At 41.8% G+C, this 24,925-nt stretch overlaps 1 protein-coding gene across 1 annotated transcript in view; it reads left to right on the top strand.

The window, feature by feature from the left end:
• Nucleotides 1–24,925, top strand: part of pogzb (pogo transposable element derived with ZNF domain b) — a 130,893-nt gene that overhangs the window by 2,810 nt on the left and 103,158 nt on the right. Inside the window, exons 2-5 of the mRNA XM_034173485.1 lie at nucleotides 796–797; nucleotides 1,745–1,860; nucleotides 20,852–20,929; nucleotides 22,003–22,196. Coding sequence (XP_034029376.1) covers nucleotides 1,749–1,860; nucleotides 20,852–20,929; nucleotides 22,003–22,196 — 384 coding nt within the window. The 5' untranslated portion in view covers nucleotides 796–797; nucleotides 1,745–1,748. The remainder of the gene's footprint in view (nucleotides 1–795; nucleotides 798–1,744; nucleotides 1,861–20,851; nucleotides 20,930–22,002; nucleotides 22,197–24,925) is intronic.

The following is a 24,925-nucleotide window of genomic DNA, read 5'->3' as shown; positions in this document are numbered from 1 at the left end:
ACTAACCTGTCATCTGAACCCCGCCCAGCCTCAAATGGCTTGTGTTGCCACGTATGATCCACGTCAAGCTACATATGATCCGTGTAGTGCCATGTAATGCGACGTTGGTGCATGTTTAGGTATGGGTTTGGTTCAAACCTCCAGCCCTCCCACACTTGGCTCCTTTAAAGTGTGGGTTTTCAATTCACAGCATCCATTCATGATGTCACATTTTTTTAAATGCATACCAAAAAAAGATGCTGCACTGAGTAAGTGTGCACTGCTGCGCCAGGGTATACTAATTCTGATGGGGATAACTACTTTGGCACGACACCGGCCCGTGTTCGCCGTGCATCAGGCTGCTGTTCACCTGTGTTCCAGAGTCATTCTGTGCGTTCACTCAGGTCTCTGTGACCACAAAAAATACACCACAATGAAGTGGCTGTTTTAATGGAAAAAAATAAATTCTTTATTTCTTCCATAGCTTACAGTCACTGTGATCCAACTTTTCACTTTGTGTTCGTCTGTTAATGTCTGTAAAATTGCTCTTTTGCGTGCTTGCGTTCTGCGTTCGTGGACAGTCGCCTCTGCGCTCCTTCTTGCTGGCTTCATTTCTTCGGTGGTTTCACTGGCTTTATTTCTTCCATGTCTTTAAACACACAGCCACTTTGACACCATGATCCACCTTGTAACTTTGAGTTCGTCTGTTATTGACTGCAAAATCACTTTTTTGCAATCTGGCGTTTTGCATAAATGCTCATCTACCAGGCATTGCGTCGTGCACACAGCGCGCCTCATCTGATCAGTTATAACAAGATGTTAAATCTAGTTCTACAGCTCGGAATGAACATGCAACTGTTTTATCAAGCTATTAAAACATTACAAATAGTTACTTTATAAGCTGTTCCAAATATGTTCCTCATGGAGCAGGAGAGGGGGACAGAAAGGGTCCAGATGAAATGGTCCTCTGTGATTCCCGAAGTGATTAGAGGTGTTTTCAACATCCAAGCTCTGACAGAATATGATTAATCCGCTACACAATAGTTATTTTATATACAGCACAGAGCAGGTGGGATAGTAGTGCGCAAGAAGATGGAGCTCAAATGTAAATGGACAAATGGAAAAAATATTTGTTTTGTATAACACTTAAAATAGGTTGTTGACACTATAATGGGGCTTGAAACAGTTAATGAGGATGTCTGAGTGCATGTGAAGCCGAAAGGCCACAGACAGGACATAAAATGACTGAAAATACACAACAGTGAGGGAAGCCAACAAGACCCCCCCCCCCCCCCCCCCCCAGACAGTGCTGAAGCAGTTACAGGCATCTGTGGGGGCACAAACTCTGCATCATGCAGCTTTTGTCTGCATCAGCAGTTATATGGCTTAATGAGGAAGACGTTCTGAAAAAGAAGACGCAAACTTTCATCTATTTGTTACCGGAGTTCACCCGGGGAACCAGATCCCAGATTTGAGGGGTTTTTCTTCTTTTGCTGTCCTTCTCTACTCCAACATGAAGCTGTGAGTGAGGATGCAAACAGCCAGTGCTGCACCATTCTCAGCTTCTTCACTCACATCCACAGAAGACTGGAACTACTTCAGAGTTGTCTGTGTCTTGTGGCTTTCCTCACTGAACTCCTTGCAGCACGGTCACACTGTATGTTTGACCCTGAGTCTTCTCATCAACTGCTTCTATTCCTGACAGTCAGTCTGTCTGTCTGTCTGTCTTATTAGCAGCGTACACTGAGGACTGCTGTTTCCATAGCAGCATGGACACTGATTTGTTTATGGAGTGTGAGGAGGAGGAGCTGGAGCCATGGCAACAGGTTGATGACAGCGTGGATGAAGATGAGATGGACTTCATGGAACGATATGATTGCGGTGAGTGTAAATGCAGCCTCAGGAATTTTCAGATTTTGGGGGGATCTGGGCTGTTCCTGAGATCGGTGCAAATGGGAGGAGAAAATGTTTGGTTAGACTGTAGTGTAACGGATCACAGCTGATCCATTACCTGTACGAACTGCAACCCCCTCAACAATTAATTGCAATGTTTACATGAGTGTAACTTGATTTTGTGTCAAGGTGACATTACAGTACTAACTGTGTTTATCTTCATGTGGGTTTAGGGGCTGCAGCTACGTGTGTATGTTGGGAGCGCAGACGGTTAAAAACAGCCTCATATGGCTGCACAGTGCAACTTTTCCTCAAAATGTCACATTGATAAATCTGCTGTGCGCCCTGTTGATGAATGGATGAACAGCCTGATTGAATCAGCCTGATAAAAGGCATTTCCTGATTGCCGTATTTTCCAGGGTACGAGTTGCACCTTCTTCCTCTATTATCAGGTCTTTAGTTTGGTTTTTGTGTTGTTGTTGTTTTCTTTTTATTATTATAAGGATTCTTTATCATTGCAGGATAGGGCCAGTTTCAGCATTTTTGTATCTAACTTCATGAAGACGGGTCACAAAGGCTGAACAAAAATTAAGTTATGACACAACAATAATTTAGGATTTGTTTCTCCTCATTGAATAAACTTCTGATTAGAAAATAAAAAAACTTGTGTAGTTCATGCAGTTTCTCTTTATCAACTCAATCAATCAACTTTTTTTTTATATAGCGCCAAATCACAACAAACAGTTGCCCCAAGGCGCTTTATATTGTAAGGCAAGGCCATACAATAATTACGAAAACCCCAACGGTCAAAACGACCCCCTATGAGCAAGCACTTGGCAACAGTGGGAAGGAAAAACTCCCTTTTAACAGGAAGAAACCTCCAGCAGAACCAGGCTCAGGGAGGGGCAGTCTTCTGCTGAGACTGGTTGGGGCTGAGGGAAAAAAAACAGGAAAAAGACATGCTGTGAAGGGGGGCAGAGATCGATCACTAATGATTAAATGCAGAGTGATGCATACGGAGCAAAAAGAGAAAGAAACAGTGCATCATGGGAACCCCCCCACAATCTACGTCTAAAGCAGCATAACCAAGGGATGGTCCAGGGTCACCCGATCCAGCCCTAACTATAAGCCTTAGCGAAAAGGAAAGTTTTAAGCCTAATCTTAAAAGTAGAGAGGGTATCTGTCTCCCTGATCTGAATTGGGAGCTGGTTCCACAGGAGAGGAGCCTGAAAGCTGAAGGCTCTGCCTCCCATTCTACTCTTACAAACCCTAGGAACTACAAGTAAGCCCGCAGTCTGAGAGCGAAGCGCTCTAATGGGGTAATATGGTACTACGAGGTCCCTAAGATAAGATGGGACCTGATTATTCAAAACCTTATAAGTAAGAAGAAGAATTTTAAATTCTATTCTAGAATTAACAGGAAGCCAATGAAGAGAGGCCAACACGGGTGAGATATGCTCTCTCCTTCTAGTCCCTGTCAGTACTCTAGCTGCAGCATTCTGAACCAACTGAAGGCTTTTTAGGGAACTTTTAGGACAACCTGATAATAATGAATTACAATAGTCCAGCCTAGAGGAAATAAATGCATGAATTAGTTTTTCAGCATCACTCTGAGACAAGACCTTTCTGATTTTAGAGATATTGCGTAAATGCAAAAAGGTAGTCCTACATATTTGTTTAATATGCGCTTTGAATGACATATCCTGATCAAAAATGACTCCAAGATTTATCACAGTATTACTAGAGATCAGGGAAATGCCATCCAGAGTAAGGATCTGGTTAGACACCATGCTTCTAAGATTTGTGGGGCCAAGTACAATAACTTCAGTTTTATCTGAGTTTAAAAGCAGGAAATTAGAGGTCATCCATGTCTTTATGTCTGTAAGACAATCCTGCAGTTTAGCTAATTGGTGTGTATCCTCTGGCTTCATGGATAGATAAAGCTGGGTATCATCTGCGTAACAATGAAAATTTAAGCAATACCGTCTAATAATACTGCCTAAGGGAAGCATGTATAAAGTGAATAAAATTGGTCCTAGCACAGAACCTTGTGGAACTCCATAATTAACTTTAGTCTGTGAAGAAGATTCCCCATTTACATGAACAAATTGTAATCTATTAGACAAATATGATTCAAACCACCGCAGCGCAGTGCCTTTAATACCTATGGCATGCTCTAATCTCTGTAATAAAATTTTATGGTCAACAGTATCAAAAGCAGCACTGAGGTCCAACAGAACAAGCACAGAGATAAGTCCACTGTCCGAAGCCATAAGAAGATCATTTGTAACCTTCACTAATGCTGTTTCTGTACTACGATGAATTCTAAAACCTGACTGAAACTCTTCAAATAGACCATTCCTCTGCAGGTGATCAGTTAGCTGTTTTACAACTACCCTCTCAATCTTTGAGAGAAAAGGAAGGTTGGAAATTGGCCTATAATTAGCTAAGATAGCTGGGTCAAGTGATGGGTTTTTAAGTAATGGTTTAATTACTGCCACCTTAAAGGCCTGTGGTACATAACCAACTAACAAAGATAGATTGATCATATTTAAGATTGAAGCATTAAATAATGGTAGGACTTCCTTGAGCAGCCTGGCAGGAATGGGGTCCAATAAACATGCCGATGGTTTGGACGAAGCAACCAATGAAAATAACTCAGACAGAACAACCGGAGAGAAAGAGTCTAACCAAATACCGGCATCACTGAAAGCAGCCAAAGATAACGATACATCTTTGGGATGGTTATGAGTAATTTTTTCTCTAATAGTCAAAATTTTGTTAGCAAAGAAAGTCATGAAGTCATTACTAGTTAAAGTTAAAGGAATACTCAGCTCAATAGAGCTCTGACTCTTTGTCAGCCTAGCTACAGTGCTGAAAAGAAATATAAATACATTTGCTGAAGATCTAAGGGTTAAACCTCTGGGGCCGACGCCATCGTATACGACGGCTGAGACCAAGCTTTACTAAATTATAAATAACTTTTTAATGATATGAGATAGAAACTTAATTTTTTTTTTTTTTTTTGCTGAAACGTTAGCTCCACAGACTTTCGAGCCACCGTCCACCATCTTTGTACTCCTCATAGAAACTGTGTGATGACGTGAGCAATGTGAGTGTCCATTCGGAATTGGTTCACTGTCACATGGTTTTCCAAAATCCAATCATAGGGCAGATTCACCTCACGTGACACACAAAAGATTGTTTTTAGGAGTGATGTGTTACTAGTTTATTATAGTTTGCTGTGTGTTTTGAATAAATTTATTTAAATATATTTTCCGCTTTACTTTTTCCTTGTTTCTGATTGTAAACCTTTATTACACGTATAAAACACAACTATAGCATATATATTTTGAAAGTACAGGTTGTCCTGAAAAAAAAAAGACATAAAACTTGATTGTGGGATGCAGGGAGAGCTGTTAACATCAATAATAAAACATTTATGCCAGGCGAGTGAACTGTCCAAAAAATGCCCTCGAACCTCAGATGGTTAACCACTGAATCTGAAACATGACAGTAGATGCGTGAAACGACGTGAAATAAGTCTCTTTGTCAAACGGTATTCCATGTGACGTCAGTGACCCTGTGGCCTTGACGGAGGTTTGTGCTCTCCGAGTGCTTCTAGTTGTTAGACTTTATTTTGTGTAGTGCTTTGATTATTGGGAAAGTCCGATATAAACAGTCATTGTAGTTCTTGTCAGTAACAAATAAGGATGGGTATTGATAAGATAAGAAGCAGACTTGCTGCTTCTGAAAAGCATTGAAGCAATGAACCAACGAAGCAGTGGGTCGGAGCACTGCTTTGTTGCTTCAAGAACAGCTGCTGCAGAAGCGGTTGATTACAGACCCGTTGCAGGGTCTGCAGTCAACGTAGAGACATAATCATTTTCCCAATAAAACGCCCTCAAAAACAACGGCCCCTCTGAAGGACTGATGAGGGAATCGTTTAAACCCTCTGGGGTCCAAGGGCATTTTTTGGACAGTTCACTCGCCTGGTATAAATGTTTTATTATTGCTGTTAACAGCTCTCCCTGCATCCCACAATCAAGTTTTATGTCTCTCTTTTCAGGACAACCTGTGCTTTCATAATATATATGCTTTTGTTGTGTTTTATAAGTGTAATAAAGGTTTACAATCAACAATAGGGAAGGAAAAAATAAAGCGAAAAATAATTTTCCACACACATTTATTCAAAACACACAGCAAACTATAATAAACAACTGTTTTGAAACTTTATAAAGGTAATTTGAGGTCTTGTGTGAAAGACTGTACAACAAAAAGGTTGAAACAATAAACACAAATGCACATTTTGAACAATATATACAAAATGGTCTATGCATTTTGTTGTCTTCATCTCAAAGCAATTTCTGTCTGCTATTACACAAAGGTTACTTCTACTGTGTTTTGGAGTGTTCTGTGCTGCTTCTAAAGCAGCTTTCATTCACACTTTGGCTCCTTACAGTCTGAGGAGCGGCCCTCCCCCTCGCTTCTTTTACGCCGAGAAAGCAACAGAGCTATCCAGTGACATTCACATGCAAACTAGTGGAGCAATCCTGATAGTTACACACTCTTTGTTTGAGCACATGAGATTGTCATCAGAGACTCTCCGTCTGCTTTCACTGATCGCTGTGCGTAATGGCGCAGGTCGCATGGAGACCAATAGTATGTACTCATTGGAGCACCCAGGGGGCTATTCAAACAGGCCAACTAGTAACATATTACTCTGGAAACTATCTTTGGCTTTTCATGTGAGGTAAATCTGCCCTACGATTGGATTTTAGAAAACCATGTGACGGTGAACCAATTCTGATTTGACACTCACATTGTGCACGTCATCACACAGCTTCTATGAGGAGCACAAAGATGGCCGATGGCTGGCTCGAAAGTCCGCGGAGGTAACTTTTCAGCAAAAAAAAAAAGTAAGTTTCTATCTCATATCATTCAAAAGTTATTTATAATTTAGTAAAGCTTGGTCTCAGCTGTCGTATATGACGGCGTTGGCCCCAGAGGGTTAAGCAAAAAGGCTATTGATGTCGGTGGATCAAATAATTTCTTTAACGATTCTTGAAAACAACTAGTTCTCGTTACCCAACACTAGTAACAAAGGTGTGATTATTATTATTTTTCTTTCAGTATATTTATTGAACCAGGTTAGTCCCACTGAGATAAAGACCTCTTTTACAACCCCTGGCAAAAATTATGGAATCACCAGCCTCAGAGGATGTTCATTCAGTTGTTTAATTTTGTAGGAAAAAAGCAGATCACAGACATGACACAAAACTAAAGTCATTTCAAATGGCAACTTTCTGGCTTTAAGAAACACTATAAGAAATCAGGAAAAAAAAATTGTTCAAAAAAATCACGCAGGGACCCAGTCCACCAACATTAAAAACAAACAAACTTTAAAGTGGTTAATAAAACAAAACAGAAACGCACAACCTGTCGCCATTTCAGCAAAATGTCAAGACTTTGGTGCAGCGACATTGTGCCATTGTTTAGCAGGGAGAGCCCTGGACTATTGATGATGTTTAAAAACGCAAAGGTACTTTTTATCCGATTACTCGATTAATCACCAGAAGAATCGATAGAATACTCGATTACTAAAATAACCGATAGCTGCAGCCCTACTATATTCAATTAAATACACCACAAAAACAAGATATTTAATGTTCAAACTGATAAACTTTATTGTTTTTGTGCAAATATTTGCTCATTTTGTAATGGATGCCTGCAACACGTTTCAAAAAAGCTGGGACAGTGGCAACAAAAGACTGGGAACGTTGACACTGCTCAAAGAACACCTGTTTGGATCATTCCACAGGTGAACAGGTTAATTGGAAACAGGTGAGTGTCACGATTGGATATAAAAGGAGCATCTTCAAAAGGCTTCAGCCGTTCACAAGCAAAGATGGGGTGAGGATCACCACTTTGTGAACAACTATGTGAAAATATAGTCCAACTTTCAACATTACTATTGGGCAGCACTCTGCCGCACGTTGGTCCACTGGCAGACGGTGTACAAATTGGACTCAGTGCCTGATATTCCTCCATGGGTGGCCATTGAAAGTGAAGAGGTTGAAAATAGTTCTCGCTCTGCCCTTCTTTTTTCACCTCCTAGTCCAAATATTAAGATGCATAATTTTGTCAAACTGTATAAAAATGCTCAATCAGATCAGGAAAAAAATTCCTTACAAATACAAATATTCATACACCGATATTTCGTAATCACGCTTTCCGCCCATCCTTGTTATGCCGCGTTCACACCGGGCACGATCAGACGCTACAAATTCGCGGGGGTCGCTTGGCGACGGACGCGCTTCCTTCGCCCGGTGTGTCACTCTGCTTGGGTGGACTTTCGCTGTGAAAATTCGCTCCAATGCGTCATCAAATAGGAGGAGCTTCCATTCCGCTCGGCGTCAAGTCATCATGGTGGACCTTGATCACACGGAGCGAGTTGTTGTGAAAAGCTCCCAATACAGAGAGTATCATTATTTGCTGCAGGAGCTGCGGCTGGATGACGGCCGCTTTCAGCGGTCCTTCCGCCTCTGTGGGACCCAGTTTGAGGACCAACTGTCCCGTTCACGCACACACATGTAAACAATTAAAAACAAAGAAGAAAAAAAGAAACTCCACTGCTTCTTGCAGCTCGCTCTTCCCCCCAAAAAACTCTGTCATAATTGTGTTTAGAAACCAGTCACCATTTGTTTTATTATACGTGTGTAGTTAATAAGTAAAATAATCTCCATGGACGATTCGCTCGCGTGCGCACGTAAAATAAAAAGAGAAAGAAACTCCGCTCCCGCTGCTGTGGTGCTGCTGCTCGCTCCAAAAACTCTGTCATGATTGTGAAATAAAGGACAAAAGAGACATAAGTCCTGCTCACAGGCTGCTACCAGAGACAGGACATGTTCACATCTTCAGTCAAACTCCAGACATCTCCACGTCACTACATATTCAGTCCCTGATTGGTCATTGCGGCGCGAAGAGACGAAAAAGTTCAGATTTTTCAACTTGGGGAGGAGGGCAACACGACGTGACGCAACGCAATATCGCGCCTCAAACACGCAAAATGCTCAAAATCGCTTCACTTGCGAGCCTGAACAAAATCCGGTCCTGCACTATAAATACAAGGCATCAATTAATTCAATTTAAAATTTTGCACAGGCTGCACTACTCTAAGACTAAATTGCACAAAATTTTCCTTCCACCTCATCCCTTATGTGACTGGTTGTAAATGTGCAGAGGGCTCTCCGACCCATTATTTTGGTCTTGCACAAAACTGCATAAGTTGTTGGCTGGAATTTTTCAGTGGTTTGAAGGCATATACGAGGTCTGTTAGAAAAGACCTTTTTATTTTTTCAAAAACCATATGGATTTGAATCACGTGTGATTGCATCAGCCAAGCTTGAACCTTTGTGCGCATGCGTGAGTTTTTTCATGCCTGTCGGTTGCGTCATTCGCCTGTGAGCAGGCTTTGAGTGAGGTGTGGTCCACCCCTCTCGTCTATTTTTTATTGCGAATAAATGTCTGAACGATTTGGAGCTTTGCTGCATCAATTTTTTTCCAGAAAACTGTGAGAGACCTCTAGGTGGACACCATTCGGAAAATTAATATGGCTTCAGGGACAATTTTATGGGGATTACACAGATTAAGGAGTGCTCCAGACGGTTTAAAGACCGCCCACAACTGCTGAGAGCGCGGCGCACTCCCAGCCCCCATCAGCAGGCTGACACCCCACTGGAACAACCAGATCATTTCCAACGTGAAAGCTTTGTTCATCCGGGACCTCGTCTGACTTTCACAAAAAGGCTGAAGATGTGGACATCAGCACTTTTTCGGTACATTCCACCGTTACAGGAGTTTTTTTCATGGAAAGAAAAGCGGAGGGACGCGCCACGGAGCCGTTCATTACGCGGGACAAAACCACCTCGGTGTTGGTCTCTCAGGACAGCTTAAAGGTGGATTTCAGACGGCTGTCGGTTGCTTTTCAGTCGTGTGATTATCCGATTGTGATTGTGCATGAGCTGGACCTGCCCCAACATGTCCTGGAAGGCTTCATCACGGCGTTGCTTTCCATGACAAAAACTCCTGTAACAGTGGAATGTGCCATTCATTTCTAAACTGGACGTTGTCTAGATCCGGTATGTCGTCTGACTAGCACAGGAATTGTGAAAAGACGTGGACATCAGCACTTTTTCGGCACATTGAGACAGGAAGTGTTCTGGGACAATGGCTAGCATTGTGAAGGATGAGACGGAATAAGTGAAGTGCGCAACGCATTTGCAGATGCGTGGGTCAAACGGGGTCAAAAATTCTAGCTACCAAACACACCCCGCTACCGTTGAATTTCGTATACAGTAGCATTAGCGGACTGTGAAAGTTAAGGATTTTACAGGGATTGTTTCAAAAGCTTTAAGCCTTAAGCGACACATACATTAATGACAGGTGCTGTTTTCAAATGCTTGACCAGAATTTATAGGCTTGAAAGTTGGCTGAAAACACACAATTGCAAAGCTCCTCCGAGTCCACACAAAGACGCAAAGAAGAAGAAATGTGGTTGTAAACCTCCGTTCATTCTACACAATGTCGCCACAGAAAAGAAGATCCAGATGGATGTAAAAGACGGACTAAATTATGTTTGTTGCACACATTTATTTTGTCAATATCCTGAAACTGTGCCGAATTATAATGTGGCTGATGATGCCGTTTTCGTACATCAGCTTATGACTGTAATGTCCCGCCATGAATGACGTGGTGTGTAATATTGTAATATTGACATGTTCTATAAACAAACTGCATGCATGCACATATCACTGTATGTCTGTCAACTTATCAAAACAAACGTGACACCAAAGAGGTTATATGTGAGACCCGCCTTCCTTGTAGTCATTACGAAGCCGGCGGAGTAGCGATTTCTCATCCGTGCTTAGCAAATATTCTGCAATATCCACAGTTTCAGACCCTGGACTTCGTCTAACCGTCCGTCAGTTGCCTTCAAGGGGTCAGAAATTTGTTTGTCTCCAACTATCAACAAGGACTGGTCGTCATTTTCGACAGCAGCGCGCTCTTCCTCCTTTGTCAGCACCAACGGTAGTTTCTGTACCGATGCAGCACACACAAGGGCAGTCAGCTCTTCTTTCCATTCTGTCTACTGCCGTACGCGGTCCTGGGTTGTAACAGGTAATATGCAGAGCTTACAAAAACGCTTTAATTGTCTACTTTCCTGCATTTCTGTGTAGACTTTCAGTTGTCCAGGTGGTTTCCGTAGTAGAGAAGCTTGAATCTTCGACTGGACTGGGTTGCTTGACGCGAGGATGTTTCGCTTCAAATCGCAGAAGCTTCCTCAGCTAAAATTCTTGCTCTGGTAGTCTGACTTCTGTCTTGACTCTTGTAGAGAAGAATAACAGAAGCCACAAAAGCTGGAGTTTTAAACCTAACCAGACCCCTCCTACTGAGAGGCAGACTGCTATTGGCTAGTGACTGAACAATAGCTCTAATTAGCACCTATTGTGCTCTAGTTAGCTCCCTCCTAATGACAGGGCAGCTGTCCCTCCTAATGATGGGACGGACACCTCTCCTGACGGCTCCCCTGACGACTCTCCTGATGACATGAAGGACTCATTACCATGAACAAAAGACTGAAACTGCTTTGACCTGAGTACCCCATTGTAAAGAGGGGACAAAGCGTGTCTCAGACCCCCTCCCCGGTTAAGGCTGGGTTTCAACTGTTTCACATAAAATGCCTCCTTCACTCCTGTCTCAAACCATTTCTTCTCTCTGGCTAAGATTTTAACTTCTGTGTCCTCAAACATGTATTTAGTGTCTTTAAGGTGGAGATGAGCTGCAGACTGAGGTCCACTGGTGCCCTCTCTGCGGTTCTGGTATAGCCTTTTGTGTAATGGCTGCTTAGTCCTCACCTATGTAGTGTTTTTACAGTTTTCCTGACATCTGATAGAATACAGTACATTGCTCTGTTTGTAACTAGGGATCCTGTCCTTACGGTGAACTAATTTCTGTCTCAAGGTGTTAACTGGTTTAAAGTAAACTGGGATTTTGTGCTGTCTGAAGATCCTCTGTAGTTTTTTCCCCTACTCCTGTAAATAAGGGAGAGACACTCTTCTTCTTGGCTCTGCCACCTGTCCTGGTCTCTTTGTTCTTTGGGACTTCTGCACTTTGTCCAGGGACCATTGTGGGCACCCACATAGTGTGAGGGCTTTCTGTACATGTTGTTGTTCTTTAGCCTTTCCCTTTGTGGGCACCTGTAGGGCTCTGTGTTGAAGAGTCCTGATCACCCCAAGCTTGTGTTCAAGGGGGTAGTTTGAGCCAAAGAGCAGATATTGGTCAGTGTGAGTTGGTTTTCTGTAAACCCCTGTCTGGAGCTGCCTGTTCTCTCCAATCGTAACGTCACAGTCCAAGAAGGCTAAATGGTTGTTTCTGGCATCCTCACCTGTGAACTTGATATTGGAATCCACCAAGTTGATGTGCTCTGTAAAGGCCTCCAGATGGGTTAAAATGAAACAACAGGAAGTGTGTGTGTGTGTGTGTTGTATTAGCAACTTATAACAAGGACTTGTACCAAGTTTCACAAAGTTCCTCCTTAAAATGTGAGAGGAGTTGATTTCAGAATACTTATATCAAATCAAATCAGTTTTATTTATATAGCACCAAATCACAACAAACAGTTGCCCCAAGGCGCTTTATATTGTAAGGCAAAAGCCATACAATAATTACGGAAAAACCCCAACGGTCAAAACGACCCCCTGTGAGCAAGCACTGGCGACAGTGGGAAGGAAAACTCCCTTTTAACAGGAAGAAACCTCCAGCAGAACCAGGCTCAGGGAGGGGCAGTCTTCTGCGGGGACTGGTTGGGGGCTGAGGGAGAGAACCAGGAAAAGACATGCTGTGGAGGGGAGCAGAGATCAATCACTAATGATTAAATGCAGAGTGGTGCCATACAGAGCAAAAAGAGAAGAAACACTCAGTGCATCATGGGAACCCCCCAGCAGTCTAAGTCTATAGCAGCATAACTAAGGGATGGTTCAGGGTCACACTGATCCAGCCCTAACTATAAGCTTTAAGCAAAAAGGAAAGTTTTAAGCCTAATCTTAAAAGTAGAGAGGGTGTCTGTCTCCCTGATCCGAATTGGGAGCTGGTTCCACAGGAGAGGAGCCTGAAAGCTGAAGGCTCTGCCTCCCATTCTAGTCTTACAAACCCTAGGAACTACAAGTAAGCCTGCAGTCTGAGAGCGAAGCCCTCTATTGGGGTAATAAGGTACTAAGTGGTCCCTAAGATAAGATGGGACCTGATCCTAAGATAAGATGGGACCTTATTCAAAACCTATAAGTAAAGAAGAAAATTTTAAATTCTATTGCTAGAAGTAACAGGAAGGAAGGAAGAGAGGCCAATATGGGTGAAATATGCTCTCTCCTTCTAGTCCCCGGTCAGTACTCTAGCTGCATCATTTTGAATTAACTGAAGGCTTTTCAGGGAACTTTTACGACAATCTGATAATAATGATTACAGTAGTCCAGCCTAGAGGAAATAAATGCATGAATTAGTTTTTCAGCATCACTCTGAGACAAGACCTTTCTATTTTAGAGATATTGAGCAATGCAAAAAAAGCAGTCCTACATATTTGCTTAATATGCGCATTGAAGGACATATCCTGATCAAAAATGACTCCAAGATTTCTCACAGTATTACTAGAGGTCAGGGTAGTGCCATCCAGAGTAAGGATCTGGTTAAACACCATGTTTCTAAGATTTGTGGGGCCAAGTACAATAACTTCAGTTTTATCTGAGTTTAAAAGCAGGAAATTAGAGGTCATCCATGTCTTTGTCTGTAAGACAATCCTGCAGTTTAGCTAATTGGTGTGTGTCCTCTGGCTTCATGGATAGATAAAGCTGGGTATCATCTGCATAACAACGAAAATTTAAGCAATGCTGTCTAATAATACTGCCTAAGGGAAGCATGTATAAAGTGAATAAAATTGGTCCTAGCACAGAACCTTGTGGAACTCCATAATTAACCTTAGTCTGTTTCTGTACTATGATGAATTCTAAAACCTGACTGAAACTCTTCAAATAGACCATTCCTCTGCAGATGATCAGTTAGCTGTTTTACAACTACCCTTTCAAGAATTTTTGAGAGAAAAGGAAGGTTTGAGATTGGCCTATAATTAGCTAAGATAGCTGGGTCAAGTGATGGCTTTTTAAGTAATGGTTTAATTACTGCCACACGTTAAAAGCCTGTGGTACATAGCCAACTAATAAAGATAGATTGATCATATTAAGATCGAGCATTAATTAATGGTAGGGCTTCCTTGAGCAGCCTGGTAGGAATGGGGTCTATTAGACCATGTTGATGGTTTGGAGGAAGTAACTAATGAAAATAACTCAGACAGAACAATCGGAGAGAAAGAGTCTAACCAAATACCGGCATCACTGAAAGCAGCCAAAGTTAACGATATGTCTTTGGGATGGTTATGAGTAATTTTTTCTCTAATAGTTAAAATTTCATTAGCAAAGAAAGTCATTACTAGTTAAAGTTAAAGGAATACTCGGCTCAATAGAGCTCTGACTCTTTTCCAGCCTGGCTATAGTGCTGAAAAGAAACCTGGGGTTGTTCTTATTTTCTTCAATAAGTGATGAGTAGTAAGATGTCCTAGCTTTACGGAGGGCTTTTTTATAGAGCAACAGACTCTTTTTCCAGGCTAAGTGAAGATCTTCTAAATTAGTGAGACGCCATTTCCTCTCCAACTTACGGCTTATCTGCTTTAAGCTACGAGTTTGTGAGTTATACCACAGAGTCAGGCACTTCTGATTTAGCAGCAATCTTCCATTCCAGCTTATTAATTAATCAAAAACCCAGACAGAGCTTTAATTCATTTGAAAGCTTGACTCTTAGTCTTGTCCATCCAAATTGGAAGTCCCAAAAACCAGTTTTATTTGTTATTATCTATCGTCCACCTGGTCGTTACTGTGAGTTTCTCTGTGAATTTTCAGACCTTTTGTCTGACTTAGTGCTTAGCTCAGATAGATAATTATAGTGGGCGATTTTAGACATCCACACAGATGCTGAGAATGACAGCCTCAACACTGCATTAATCTATTATTAGACTCTATTGGCTTTGCTCAAAAGTAAATGAGTCCACCCACCACGTTAATCATATCTTAGATCGTGTTCTGACTTATGGTAGTGGAAATAGAAGACTTAACAGTAGTTCCCTGAAAACTCCCTTCTGTCTGATCATTTCTTAATAACATTTACATTTACTCTGATGGACTACCCAGCAGTGGGGAATAAGTTTCATTACACTAGAAGTCTTTCAGAAAGCGCTGTAACTAGGTTTAAGGATATGATTCCTTCTTTATGTTCTCTAATGCCATATACCAACACAGTGCAGAGTAGCTACCTAAACTCTGTAAGTGAGATAGAGTATCTCATCAATAGTTTTACATCCTCATTGAAGACAACTTGGATGCTGTAGCTCCTCTAAAAAAGAGAGCTTTAAATCAGAAGTGCCTGACTCCGTGGTATAACTCACAAACTCGTAGCTTAAAGCAGATAACCCGTACGTTGGAGAGGAAATGGCGTCTCACTAACTTAGAAGATCTTCACTTAGCCTGGAAAAAGAGTCTGTTGCTCTATAAAAAAGCCCTCCGTAAAGCTAGGACATCTTCTACTCATCACTAATTGAAGAAAATAAGAACAACCCCAGGTTTCTTTTCAGCACTGTAGCCAGGCTGACAAAGAGTCAGAGCTCTATTGAGCTGAGTATTCCATTAACTTTAACTAGTAATGACTTCATGACTTTCTTTGCTAACAAAATTTTAACTATTAGAGAAAAAATTACTCATAACCATCCCAAAGATGTATCGTTATCTTTGGCTGCTTTCAGTGATGCCGGTATTTGGTTAGATTGTTTCTCTCCGATTGTTCTGTCTGAGTTATTTTCATTAGTTACTTCATCCAAACCATCAACATGTTTATTAGACCCCATTCCTACCAGGCTGCTCAAGGAAGCCCTACCATTATTTAATGCTTCGATCTTAAATATGATCAATCTATCTTTGTTAGTTGGCTATGTACCACAGGCTTTTAAGGTGGCAGTAATTAAACCATTACTTAAAAAGCCATCACTTGACCCAGCTATCTTAGCTAATTATAGGCCAATCTCCAACCTTCCTTTTCTCTCAAAAATTCTTGAAAGGGTAGTTGTAAAACAGCTAACTGATCATCTGCAGAGGAATGGTCTATTTGAAGAGTTTCAGTCAGGTTTTAGAATTCATCATAGTACAGAAACAGCATTAGTGAAGGTTACAAATGATCTTCTTATGGCCTTGGACAGTGGACTCATCTCTGTGCTTGTTCTGTTAGACCTCAGTGCTGCTTTGATACTGTTGACCATAAAATTTTATTACAGAGATTAGAGCATGCCATAGGTATTAAAGGCACTGTGCTGCAGTGGTTTGAATCATATTTGTCTAATAGATTACAATTAGACGGTATTGCTTAAATTTTCATTGTTACGCAGATGATACCCAGCTTTATCTATCCATGAAGCCAGAGGACACACACCAATTAGCTAAACTGCAGGATTGTCTTACAGACATAAAGACATGGATGACCTCTAATTTCCTGCTTTTAAACTCAGATAAAACTGAAGTTATTGTACTTGGCCCCACAAATCTTAGAAACATGGTGTCTAACCAGATCCTTACTGTGGATGGCATTACCCTGACCTCTAGTATACTGTGAGAAATCTTGGAGTCATTTTGATCAGGATATGTCATTCAAAGCGCATTTTAAACAAATATGTAGGACTGCTTTTTTGCATTTACGCAATATCTCTAAAATCAGAAAGGTCTTGTCTCAGAGTGATGCTGAAAAACTAATTCATGCATTATTTCCTCTAGGCTGGACTATTGTAATTCATTATTATCAGGTTGTCCTAAAAGTTCCCTAAAAAGCCTTAAGTTAATTCAAAATGCTGCAGCTAGAGTACTGACGGGGACTAGAAGGAGAGAGCATATCTCACCCATATTGGCCTCTCTTCATTGGCTTCCTGTTATTCTAGAATAGAATTTAAAATTCTTCTTCTTACTTATAAGGTTTTGAATAATCAGGTCCCATCTTATCTTAGGGACCTCGTAGTACCATATCCCCAATAGAGCGCTTCGCTCTCAGACTGCAGGCTTACTTGTAGTTCCTAGGGTTTGTAAGAGTAGAATGGGAGGCAGAGCCTTCAGCTTTCAGGCTCCTCTCCTGTGGAACCAGCTCCCAATTCAGATCAGGGAGACAGACACCCTCTCTACTTTAAGATTAGGCTTAAAACTTTCCTTTTTGCTAAAGCTTATAGTTAGGGCTGGATCAGGTGACCCTGAACCATCCCTTAGTTATGCTGCTATAGATGTAGACTGCTGGGGGGGTTCCCATGATGCACTGTTTCTTTCTCTTTTAGCTCTGTATGCACCACTCTGCATTTAATCATTAGTGATCGATCTCTGCTCCCCTCCACAGCATGTCTTTTTCCTGGTTCTCTCCCTCAGCCCCAACCAGTCCCAGCAGAAGACTGCCCCTCCCTGAGCCTGGTTCTGCTGGAGGTTTCTTCTGTTAAAAGGGAGTTTTTCCTTCACACTGTAGCCAGTGCTTGCTCACAGGGGGTCGTTTTGACCGTTGGGGTTTTACATCATTATTGTATGGCCTTGCCTTACAATATAAAGCGCCTTGGGGCAACTGTTTGTTGTGATTTGGCGCTATATAAAAAAAAAAATTGATTGATTGATTTAAGGCTCTCTTTTTCAGAGGAGCTACAGCATCCTAAGTTGTGCTCAATGAGATGTAAGCTATTGACGAGATACTCTATCTCACTCACAGAGTTTAGGTAGCTACTCTGCACTGTGTTGGTATATGGCATTAAAGAACATAAAGAAGGAATCATATCCTTAAACCTAGTTACAGCGCTTTCTGAAAGACTTCTACTGTAATGAAACTTATTCCCCACTGCTGGGTAGTCCATCAGAGTAAATGTAAATGTTATTAAGAAATGATCAGACTAAAGGGGTTTTCAGGGAATACTGTTAAGTCTTCAATTTCTATGCAATATGTCAGAACAATATCAAAAGTGTGGTTAAAGTGGTGGGTGGACTCATTTACATTTTGAGTGAAGCCAACTGAGTCTAACAGTAGATTAAATGCAGTGTTGAGGCTGTCATTCTCAGCATCTGTGTGGATGTTAAAATCGCCCACTATAATTATCTTATCTGAGCTAAGCACTAAGTCAGACAAAAGGTCTGAAAATTCACAGAGAAACTCACAGTAACGACCAGGTGGACAATAGATAATAACAAATAAAACTGGTTTTTGGGACTTCCAGTTTGGATGGACAAGACTAAGAGACAAGCTTTCAAATGAATTAAAGCTCTGTCTGGGTTTTTGATTAATTAATAAGCTGGAGTGGAAGATTGCTGCTAATCCTCCGCCCCGGCCCGTGCTACGAGCATTCTGGCAGTTAGTGTGACTCGGGGGTGTTGACTCATTTAAACTAACATATTCATCCTGCTGTAACCAGGTTTCTGTAAGGCAGAATAAATCAATATGTTGATCAATTATTATATCATTTACTAACAGGGACTTAGAAGAGAGAGACCTAATGTTTAATAGACCACATTTAACTGTTTTAGTCTGTGGTGCAGTTGAAGGTGCTATATTATTTTTTTCTTTTTGAATTTTTATGCTTAAATAGATTTTTGCTGGTTATTTGTGGTCTGGGAGCAGGTACCGTCTCTACGGGGATGGGGTAATGAGGGGATGGCAGGGGGAGAGAAGCTGCAGAGAGGTGTGTAAGACTACAACTCTGCTTCCTGGTCCCAACCCTGGATAGTCACGGTTTGGAGGATTTAAGAAAATTGGCCAGATTTCTAGAAATGAGAGCTGTTCCATCCAAAGTGGGATGGATGCCGTCTCTCCTAACAAGACCAGGTTTTCCCCAGAAGCTTTGCCAATTATCTATGAAGCCCACCTCATTTTTTGGACACCACTCAGACAGCCAGCAATTCAAGGAGAACCTGCGGCTAAACATGTCACTCCCGGTCCGATTGGGGAGGGGTCCAGAGAAAACTACAGAGTCCGACATTGTTTTTGCAAAGTTACATACCGATTCAATGTTAATTTTAGTGACCTCCGATTGGCGTAACCGGGTGTCATTACTGCCGACGTGAACTACAATCTTACCAAATTTACGCTTAGCCTTAGCCAGCAGTTTCAAATTTCCTTCAATGTCGCCTGCTCTGGCCCCCGGAAACAATTGACTATGGTTGCTGGTGTCGCTAACTTCACATTTCTCAAAACAGAGTCGCCAATAACCAGAGTTTGATCCTCGGCGGGTGTGTCGCAGAGTGGGGAAAAACTGTTAGAAATGTGAACGGGTTGGCAGTGTACACGGGGCTTCTGTTTAGGACTACGCTTCTTCCTCACGGTCACCCGGCCGGCCTGCTTTCCCAGCTGCTCGGTATCTGCTGGAGGGGAACTAAAGGCGGCTAAGCTACCTTGGTCCGCACCGACTACAGGGGCCTGGCTAGCTGTAGGATTTTCCACGGTGCGGAGCCGAGGCTCCAATTCGCCCAGCCTGGCCTCCAAAGCTATGAATAAGCTACACTTATTACAAGTACCATTACTGCTAAAGGAGGCCGAGGAATTTCACACCCAGAGCAGAAAAGTGCAGGAGAGACAGGAGAAGCCGTCATGCTAAACCGGCTAAGAGCTAGTAGCTGCGGTAAGCTAGCGGATTCCTAAAAACACGCAAAGTGAATAATGTGTAAATAATTTAGAGGTGATTCAGCAGAGGGAGTGCTTTAGTTATGGCACGTGAAGATTATACTGTGAAACAAATCGTTATCTAGTTAAATAGATCAATCTAACTGCGCAGATTAAACAGCTAACAGATACAGAAAAACACCGCTGTGCTCCGGAACAGGAAGTGATACAATACCGCAGTGAGAGCCAACCACCAGTAGAGGCTCCCTTTTTGGGAGGGACATACAGAGCCTAGACATAATCTGCCTTTAGAAAGCAGGTGTGTGGAATCAACTCTCACACATTTTAAGGAGGAACTTTGTGAAACTTGGTACAAGTCCTTGTTACAGGTTGGAGTTGGGTCCATTTTAGCACATTTACGGCCCTTGATTAACAAGCCTAGACACTGTCAGTTTCATGATTGGGTGTCTGCATTCAGAAATCAACTATCACACACCTTAAAATGTTATCAAAATGTAGCAACCACTTGTACCAAAGCAGGATTTGTCAGCTGGGGATATTGTGCTCTAGGAGGACTAATGTTTTTTGTTTTGTTTTTTTTAATCATTAATGAAAATAAGGATCTTTTGTCTGTGATCCTGAAAGAAAATAAGGTGTCCAATGTTTTTATATATTTTGTTATGAAATACTCTAATTGTTGTATTATGTTGCAATCTGAATGGTATCAGTGAATAAAAAATAGCCTTTGTCAAAATCACAAAGTATAAAAAAAAGGAGCGAAACTGATCTGAGTTCATAACTTCAACTTCTATTTTTTCCACGAGATCAGGATGTTTATTTTGTCTGATAAGGTAATAATAACTTTATTTGTAACTCTTTCAGGATAAATGCTTTCATCCCACCCACTGATCCTGGTGAGCAGATGCTTGGAAACAGTCGGAAATCCTTATTTTCCAGAGCTGTGGACTTTCAGTCTGCTCAGCTGCGTCCGATGCTCTGTTCAGTGGACTCACAGTTGCACAGGGAAGAGATGGCAGTCACTTTGTCCTCAACCCTTTAAAAGTGAACGAAGATTCTTTTTGCCGAAGTGTGTTGAAGTGCTGTTTTCTGCATGAGGCTGTAACAAGCTGCATGAACATGCAGCTCCAGCAGGAGCTACAGTCTGGTAGAGCTGGGAAAATGTCCTCAAATCTAGGAATAATGTGTTTGTCTGTGTGTCCAGTGGAGGATTCTCAGTCTCCACCTCCAGCCTCTGAGACGCCACCGCCAAGGACCCCCACCACACCTGCTGCTCCACCAGGTGAAACGCTGCATTTCAGTTTTCTTGTCGCATGAACCTGATGGAGAAGGGCGGTACAACCTCAGAATACGGGGGGGCGGTTGAGAGGTCAAAACTTGTCAACCACCCCTTGTAACATCACTGGAGTTTTTAGTTTTTGGACTGTCACAGTATTTTATCATAGCGGTACTTTTTCCACATTTGAAAAATCTCAAAAATGTAAAATCGGTGTTTGGTGTTGTTTCTGTTACATATGTCACAGAGGTCCGAAACGAGCTGTGTCAGGCCTAAATAATGTTTATAAGAGGAGTTTGTCTGAAACCTTCAGAGATATTTAACGTTGATCCTCAAACACGTGACAGTGTAAAGGGGAGATAAATATCAAGACTATTTGCACTTTCAAATCTACTCCTGCAAAGTTAATAAAAAAATACTTCAACAAATTAAAGATGACCAAATTTGTGGTTGTTTAATTAACAATCATTAAAGCTTATGATGCTGCATCGCCAAACGCCGCTGGTCCACCCAACAAAATCACAATTGGCCTTATTTCCATGACTGATACGTGATGTCTTCACGTGAAAATGACTTCCAGTGAGTTACAGCTATAAAAAAGTATTCAAACAGATGTTTTGACTCGTGTGTGGAGCTCATGGAGGGGGGTGCTATGATTGTCTGTCCCAGCACTGATCAGATGTGCATGTGCGGACGTCTCATTGAGGAGTACTTGACTTAAACATTTCTTTCCATTTTGAAATGAACAACAAACTTCTGCCTGAATGAAAACACACTGTTTGTTTGAATAGATTTAAACTATGTTATTAAAATAAGTACAATAATAAAAATACTTCATGTTAAATTAAAATATGAACAGTACCAGTGAATAAAAATAGACTTGAAGTTCATAAAAATTTAAAGAAATACAACAAAATGGACCTGAAAGTACACAGTGAGAGACCTCTGAGCTTTGAACTTCATGACCTTGTGACCTTTGCCCCCACATTCGACTTTGTGTGTTTAGTGTGGGTACAGGCAGAACCTTCAGGATCAGGACTGATGTGCTCTGTGCTGATTGGTCCTTTCCTCTTTGTCAGCTCCGTCACCTGCTCACACCTCAGGAGTACCCGCTCCACCACCTGCCACCTCCATCTTCTCTCCTGGACGTCAGCCGGCACCCCTGGTGGCCAAGGCCTCGCCCCTCATTCTGACACAAACAGCCAGTGGGACATTTCTTCTGCCTGCAGCGCCTGGGGCAGGTAGCACCCCGCCCATCCTCCTCACCACTCAGGTACAGAAAACCAGCAGCCGCACTGAAGCTTTGTTTCATTCTTCCTGACTGACAGCTGCTCGACTTCAGCGTTCCTGAATACGTTCAGCTGTACAGCAGGTGGCCTTGTGGGATAAACAGGATCATCAGTCTGTAGATGTGGGCTGGATTCCTGGAGTGTGCTGTCTGTATGTCTCCTTGGACAAGACACTTACAGAGCATAGTTCCAGTCCGGCTGTGAGCAGGTGTCGGTCAGCCGTCTGCGATGGCTGCGCACACCTTAACCCTGACCGCAACAGGAAGTCCCTTGACAGGAAACAGTGTGCTAGCTTTTGATGAAGAAATATCAGTCCAGAGCTGCTGTTCAAACAGGATTTTAGACAAGATTATGTGACTCTTTTTTTATTATTAATCTAGACTTTCTTTCATTGGAAAAAACACACTGTGGTTTTGAATGAATTTACACAGTATGTGACTTTTTTACTATAAAGTATGTTGTTGATATTTTACCCTGATTTTCAAAATATTCTCCAAGCTTTAGCTGTGGTTTTTGAAATACTTTAACAGTCTTTTCAGTCTTCATGAATTTCATGTAGTTTAATTGTTCTGAGTTGATGCATAATTTGGTTTACAGTTAAAAGGAAAATCATTCCAGGTCCCACTTCCATGTCATATTCTCTTATTTCAACATGATTGACAGTTCAAATGAAAGGTTGAAAATAGGATCATTTAAATATGCACTAATTTTGAGATTTTTTTTTTTCTTCCAGGAGATGCTGAAAATGGATCATTAGATACAAAAGTAGTTCGGTTACTGGGGCCCCGCGGGCACTCAACCCCCTGCAAATTTTCCTCGGATTTCACAATTTTCATTTCACAGCCCTGGTCCAGAGTCCAAAACTCAGGACTTGGATGAGGGGTTAGGGTTTAACAAACAAAACACCTGAGCAGCAAGCAGAAACTAAATATAACTGCAGGCAGGAGAGAGAACTAAATGGGTGCTGCTGGGAAAAAGTGGAACACACGGAGCAGAAGTGCTGAAGAACACTCAAACCCAAACAAAGTGAAGGCAGAATTAAAAAACTGTGCTCAATATCCCCAGAACAAAAACACCAACATTCATGCCACTGTCACACCTCGACGATTTAGCCAGCGTATGCCGACCGTATTAATACGTTTTGTGTAAGTTAAGAGCATGCTGATATACAGTGAGTACATCCAAAAATTTTGGGCATGCACAATATTTTCAGTGTATGTCAGCGTATGACTGATACGTCCCACATACACGGGACATAAGTTGTAGGCAGTTGATGTGATTGCTGACAGACATTGTTACTCTTAAGTTGGAATACGTCTAATTGATGCTGTCCACTGATTGGCTGAAAGCTGCAGTCCTCATGCAAAGGGACTGTTTCAAATATTAAAACCATTCAGACACAGATTAAATATAAAGTCTTAATCTGACCTGTTGGTTTCAGTCAGATTCATCATCACAGCCTGATGAAAACTTATCCACATAAAGCCTCCTGATTTTGCAAAACGACATCTGTAAATACTTGAATTCCTCGTTGTGGCTGAAAAAGCTCTTTAAATCCGTCCCTCTGTGGTTTGTTTCTCAGACTGAACCAGAGAACGCCAGCTCTTTGTGCCACAACAAGACAATGAACTTATTTTAAAAGTTAAAAGAGTCACAGCGCCTCATTCATTCACGTCAGCATTTATCACAGACATCAGTCGATTCTTCAGCATTCTACACTCCATGAAAATAAGTCCCAGGATCTACCAAGACTAAAATAAAATTAAAAGTAATGATAAATTATTCCCTTTGGCTTCCATGTGGAGGGAAGAGGCCACATGGTAGCGTGTGCGTGCTCAGTGATGTGCTCGTCAATATTTAAGTGTTCCACCTGCCAAATAAAAGGGTTCTGCCGGCGGTGGAAACACAAACCAAGCCAGACTTGACCGTTCCAGCCCATACCATACCGTGCAGTACCAAACAGAACCACTCTGTGGAAACAAAGCTGTCAGCATACACTGGCTAAATCATCATGTGCAACAGCTGCATAACTTATTTGAAGTTTTAGGCGTATTTTGCATACGTTGCCATATGCTGGATAAATTGTCAAGGTGTTGACAGGGCCATTAGCAAACAGGACCCTAGACAAGGGCAATTGATGGACTGGGACAGGACTGGGGTTGGGTATCGAGAACCAGTTCTTTTTGAGTATCGTTAAGAAATGATTTGATCTATTGCTATCAATAACCTTTTTGCTTAACGATTCCCTTATCGGTCCTTCAGAGCAGCCGTTGTTTTTGAGGGTGTTTGTCGGGAAAATGGTCATTCCTCTACATTGATTACAGACCCTGCAGTGGGTCTGTAATCAACTGTTTCTACAGTGCAACACCACTTTGAAGCATGAACCAGCATGAACCAATGAAGCAATACTTCGATCCACTAGCTCGTTGGTTCTTTGATTCGCTGCTCTTCGGAAACAGCAAGTCCGCTTCTTAACCGCTCTCAAAGCCATTAAAATATCGTGAGTCACTTTTGTGTGGATTAAAGTCACTAACTGGGACTCTTGTCTTGTTGCTATCAAGAAACGAGAATCGTCCTCCGTTCCGTTGGCATAGCTTCAAACGCTGCGCGGCTCTCTGCTGAGACAGAGTCTGGACGGAATTAATAAGTTCAAAAGGAATTGCTGCTTTAAATAAAATGACACCTCATACAAACGTAATACAGACAAGAAACT

The sequence above is a fragment of the Thalassophryne amazonica genome, chromosome 7 (assembly GCF_902500255.1).
Source record: "Thalassophryne amazonica chromosome 7, fThaAma1.1, whole genome shotgun sequence".
NCBI lineage: Eukaryota > Metazoa > Chordata > Actinopteri > Batrachoidiformes > Batrachoididae > Thalassophryne > Thalassophryne amazonica.
Note: the sequence above shows the minus strand (reverse complement) of the source record. Positions and strands in the feature narration are given on the sequence as shown.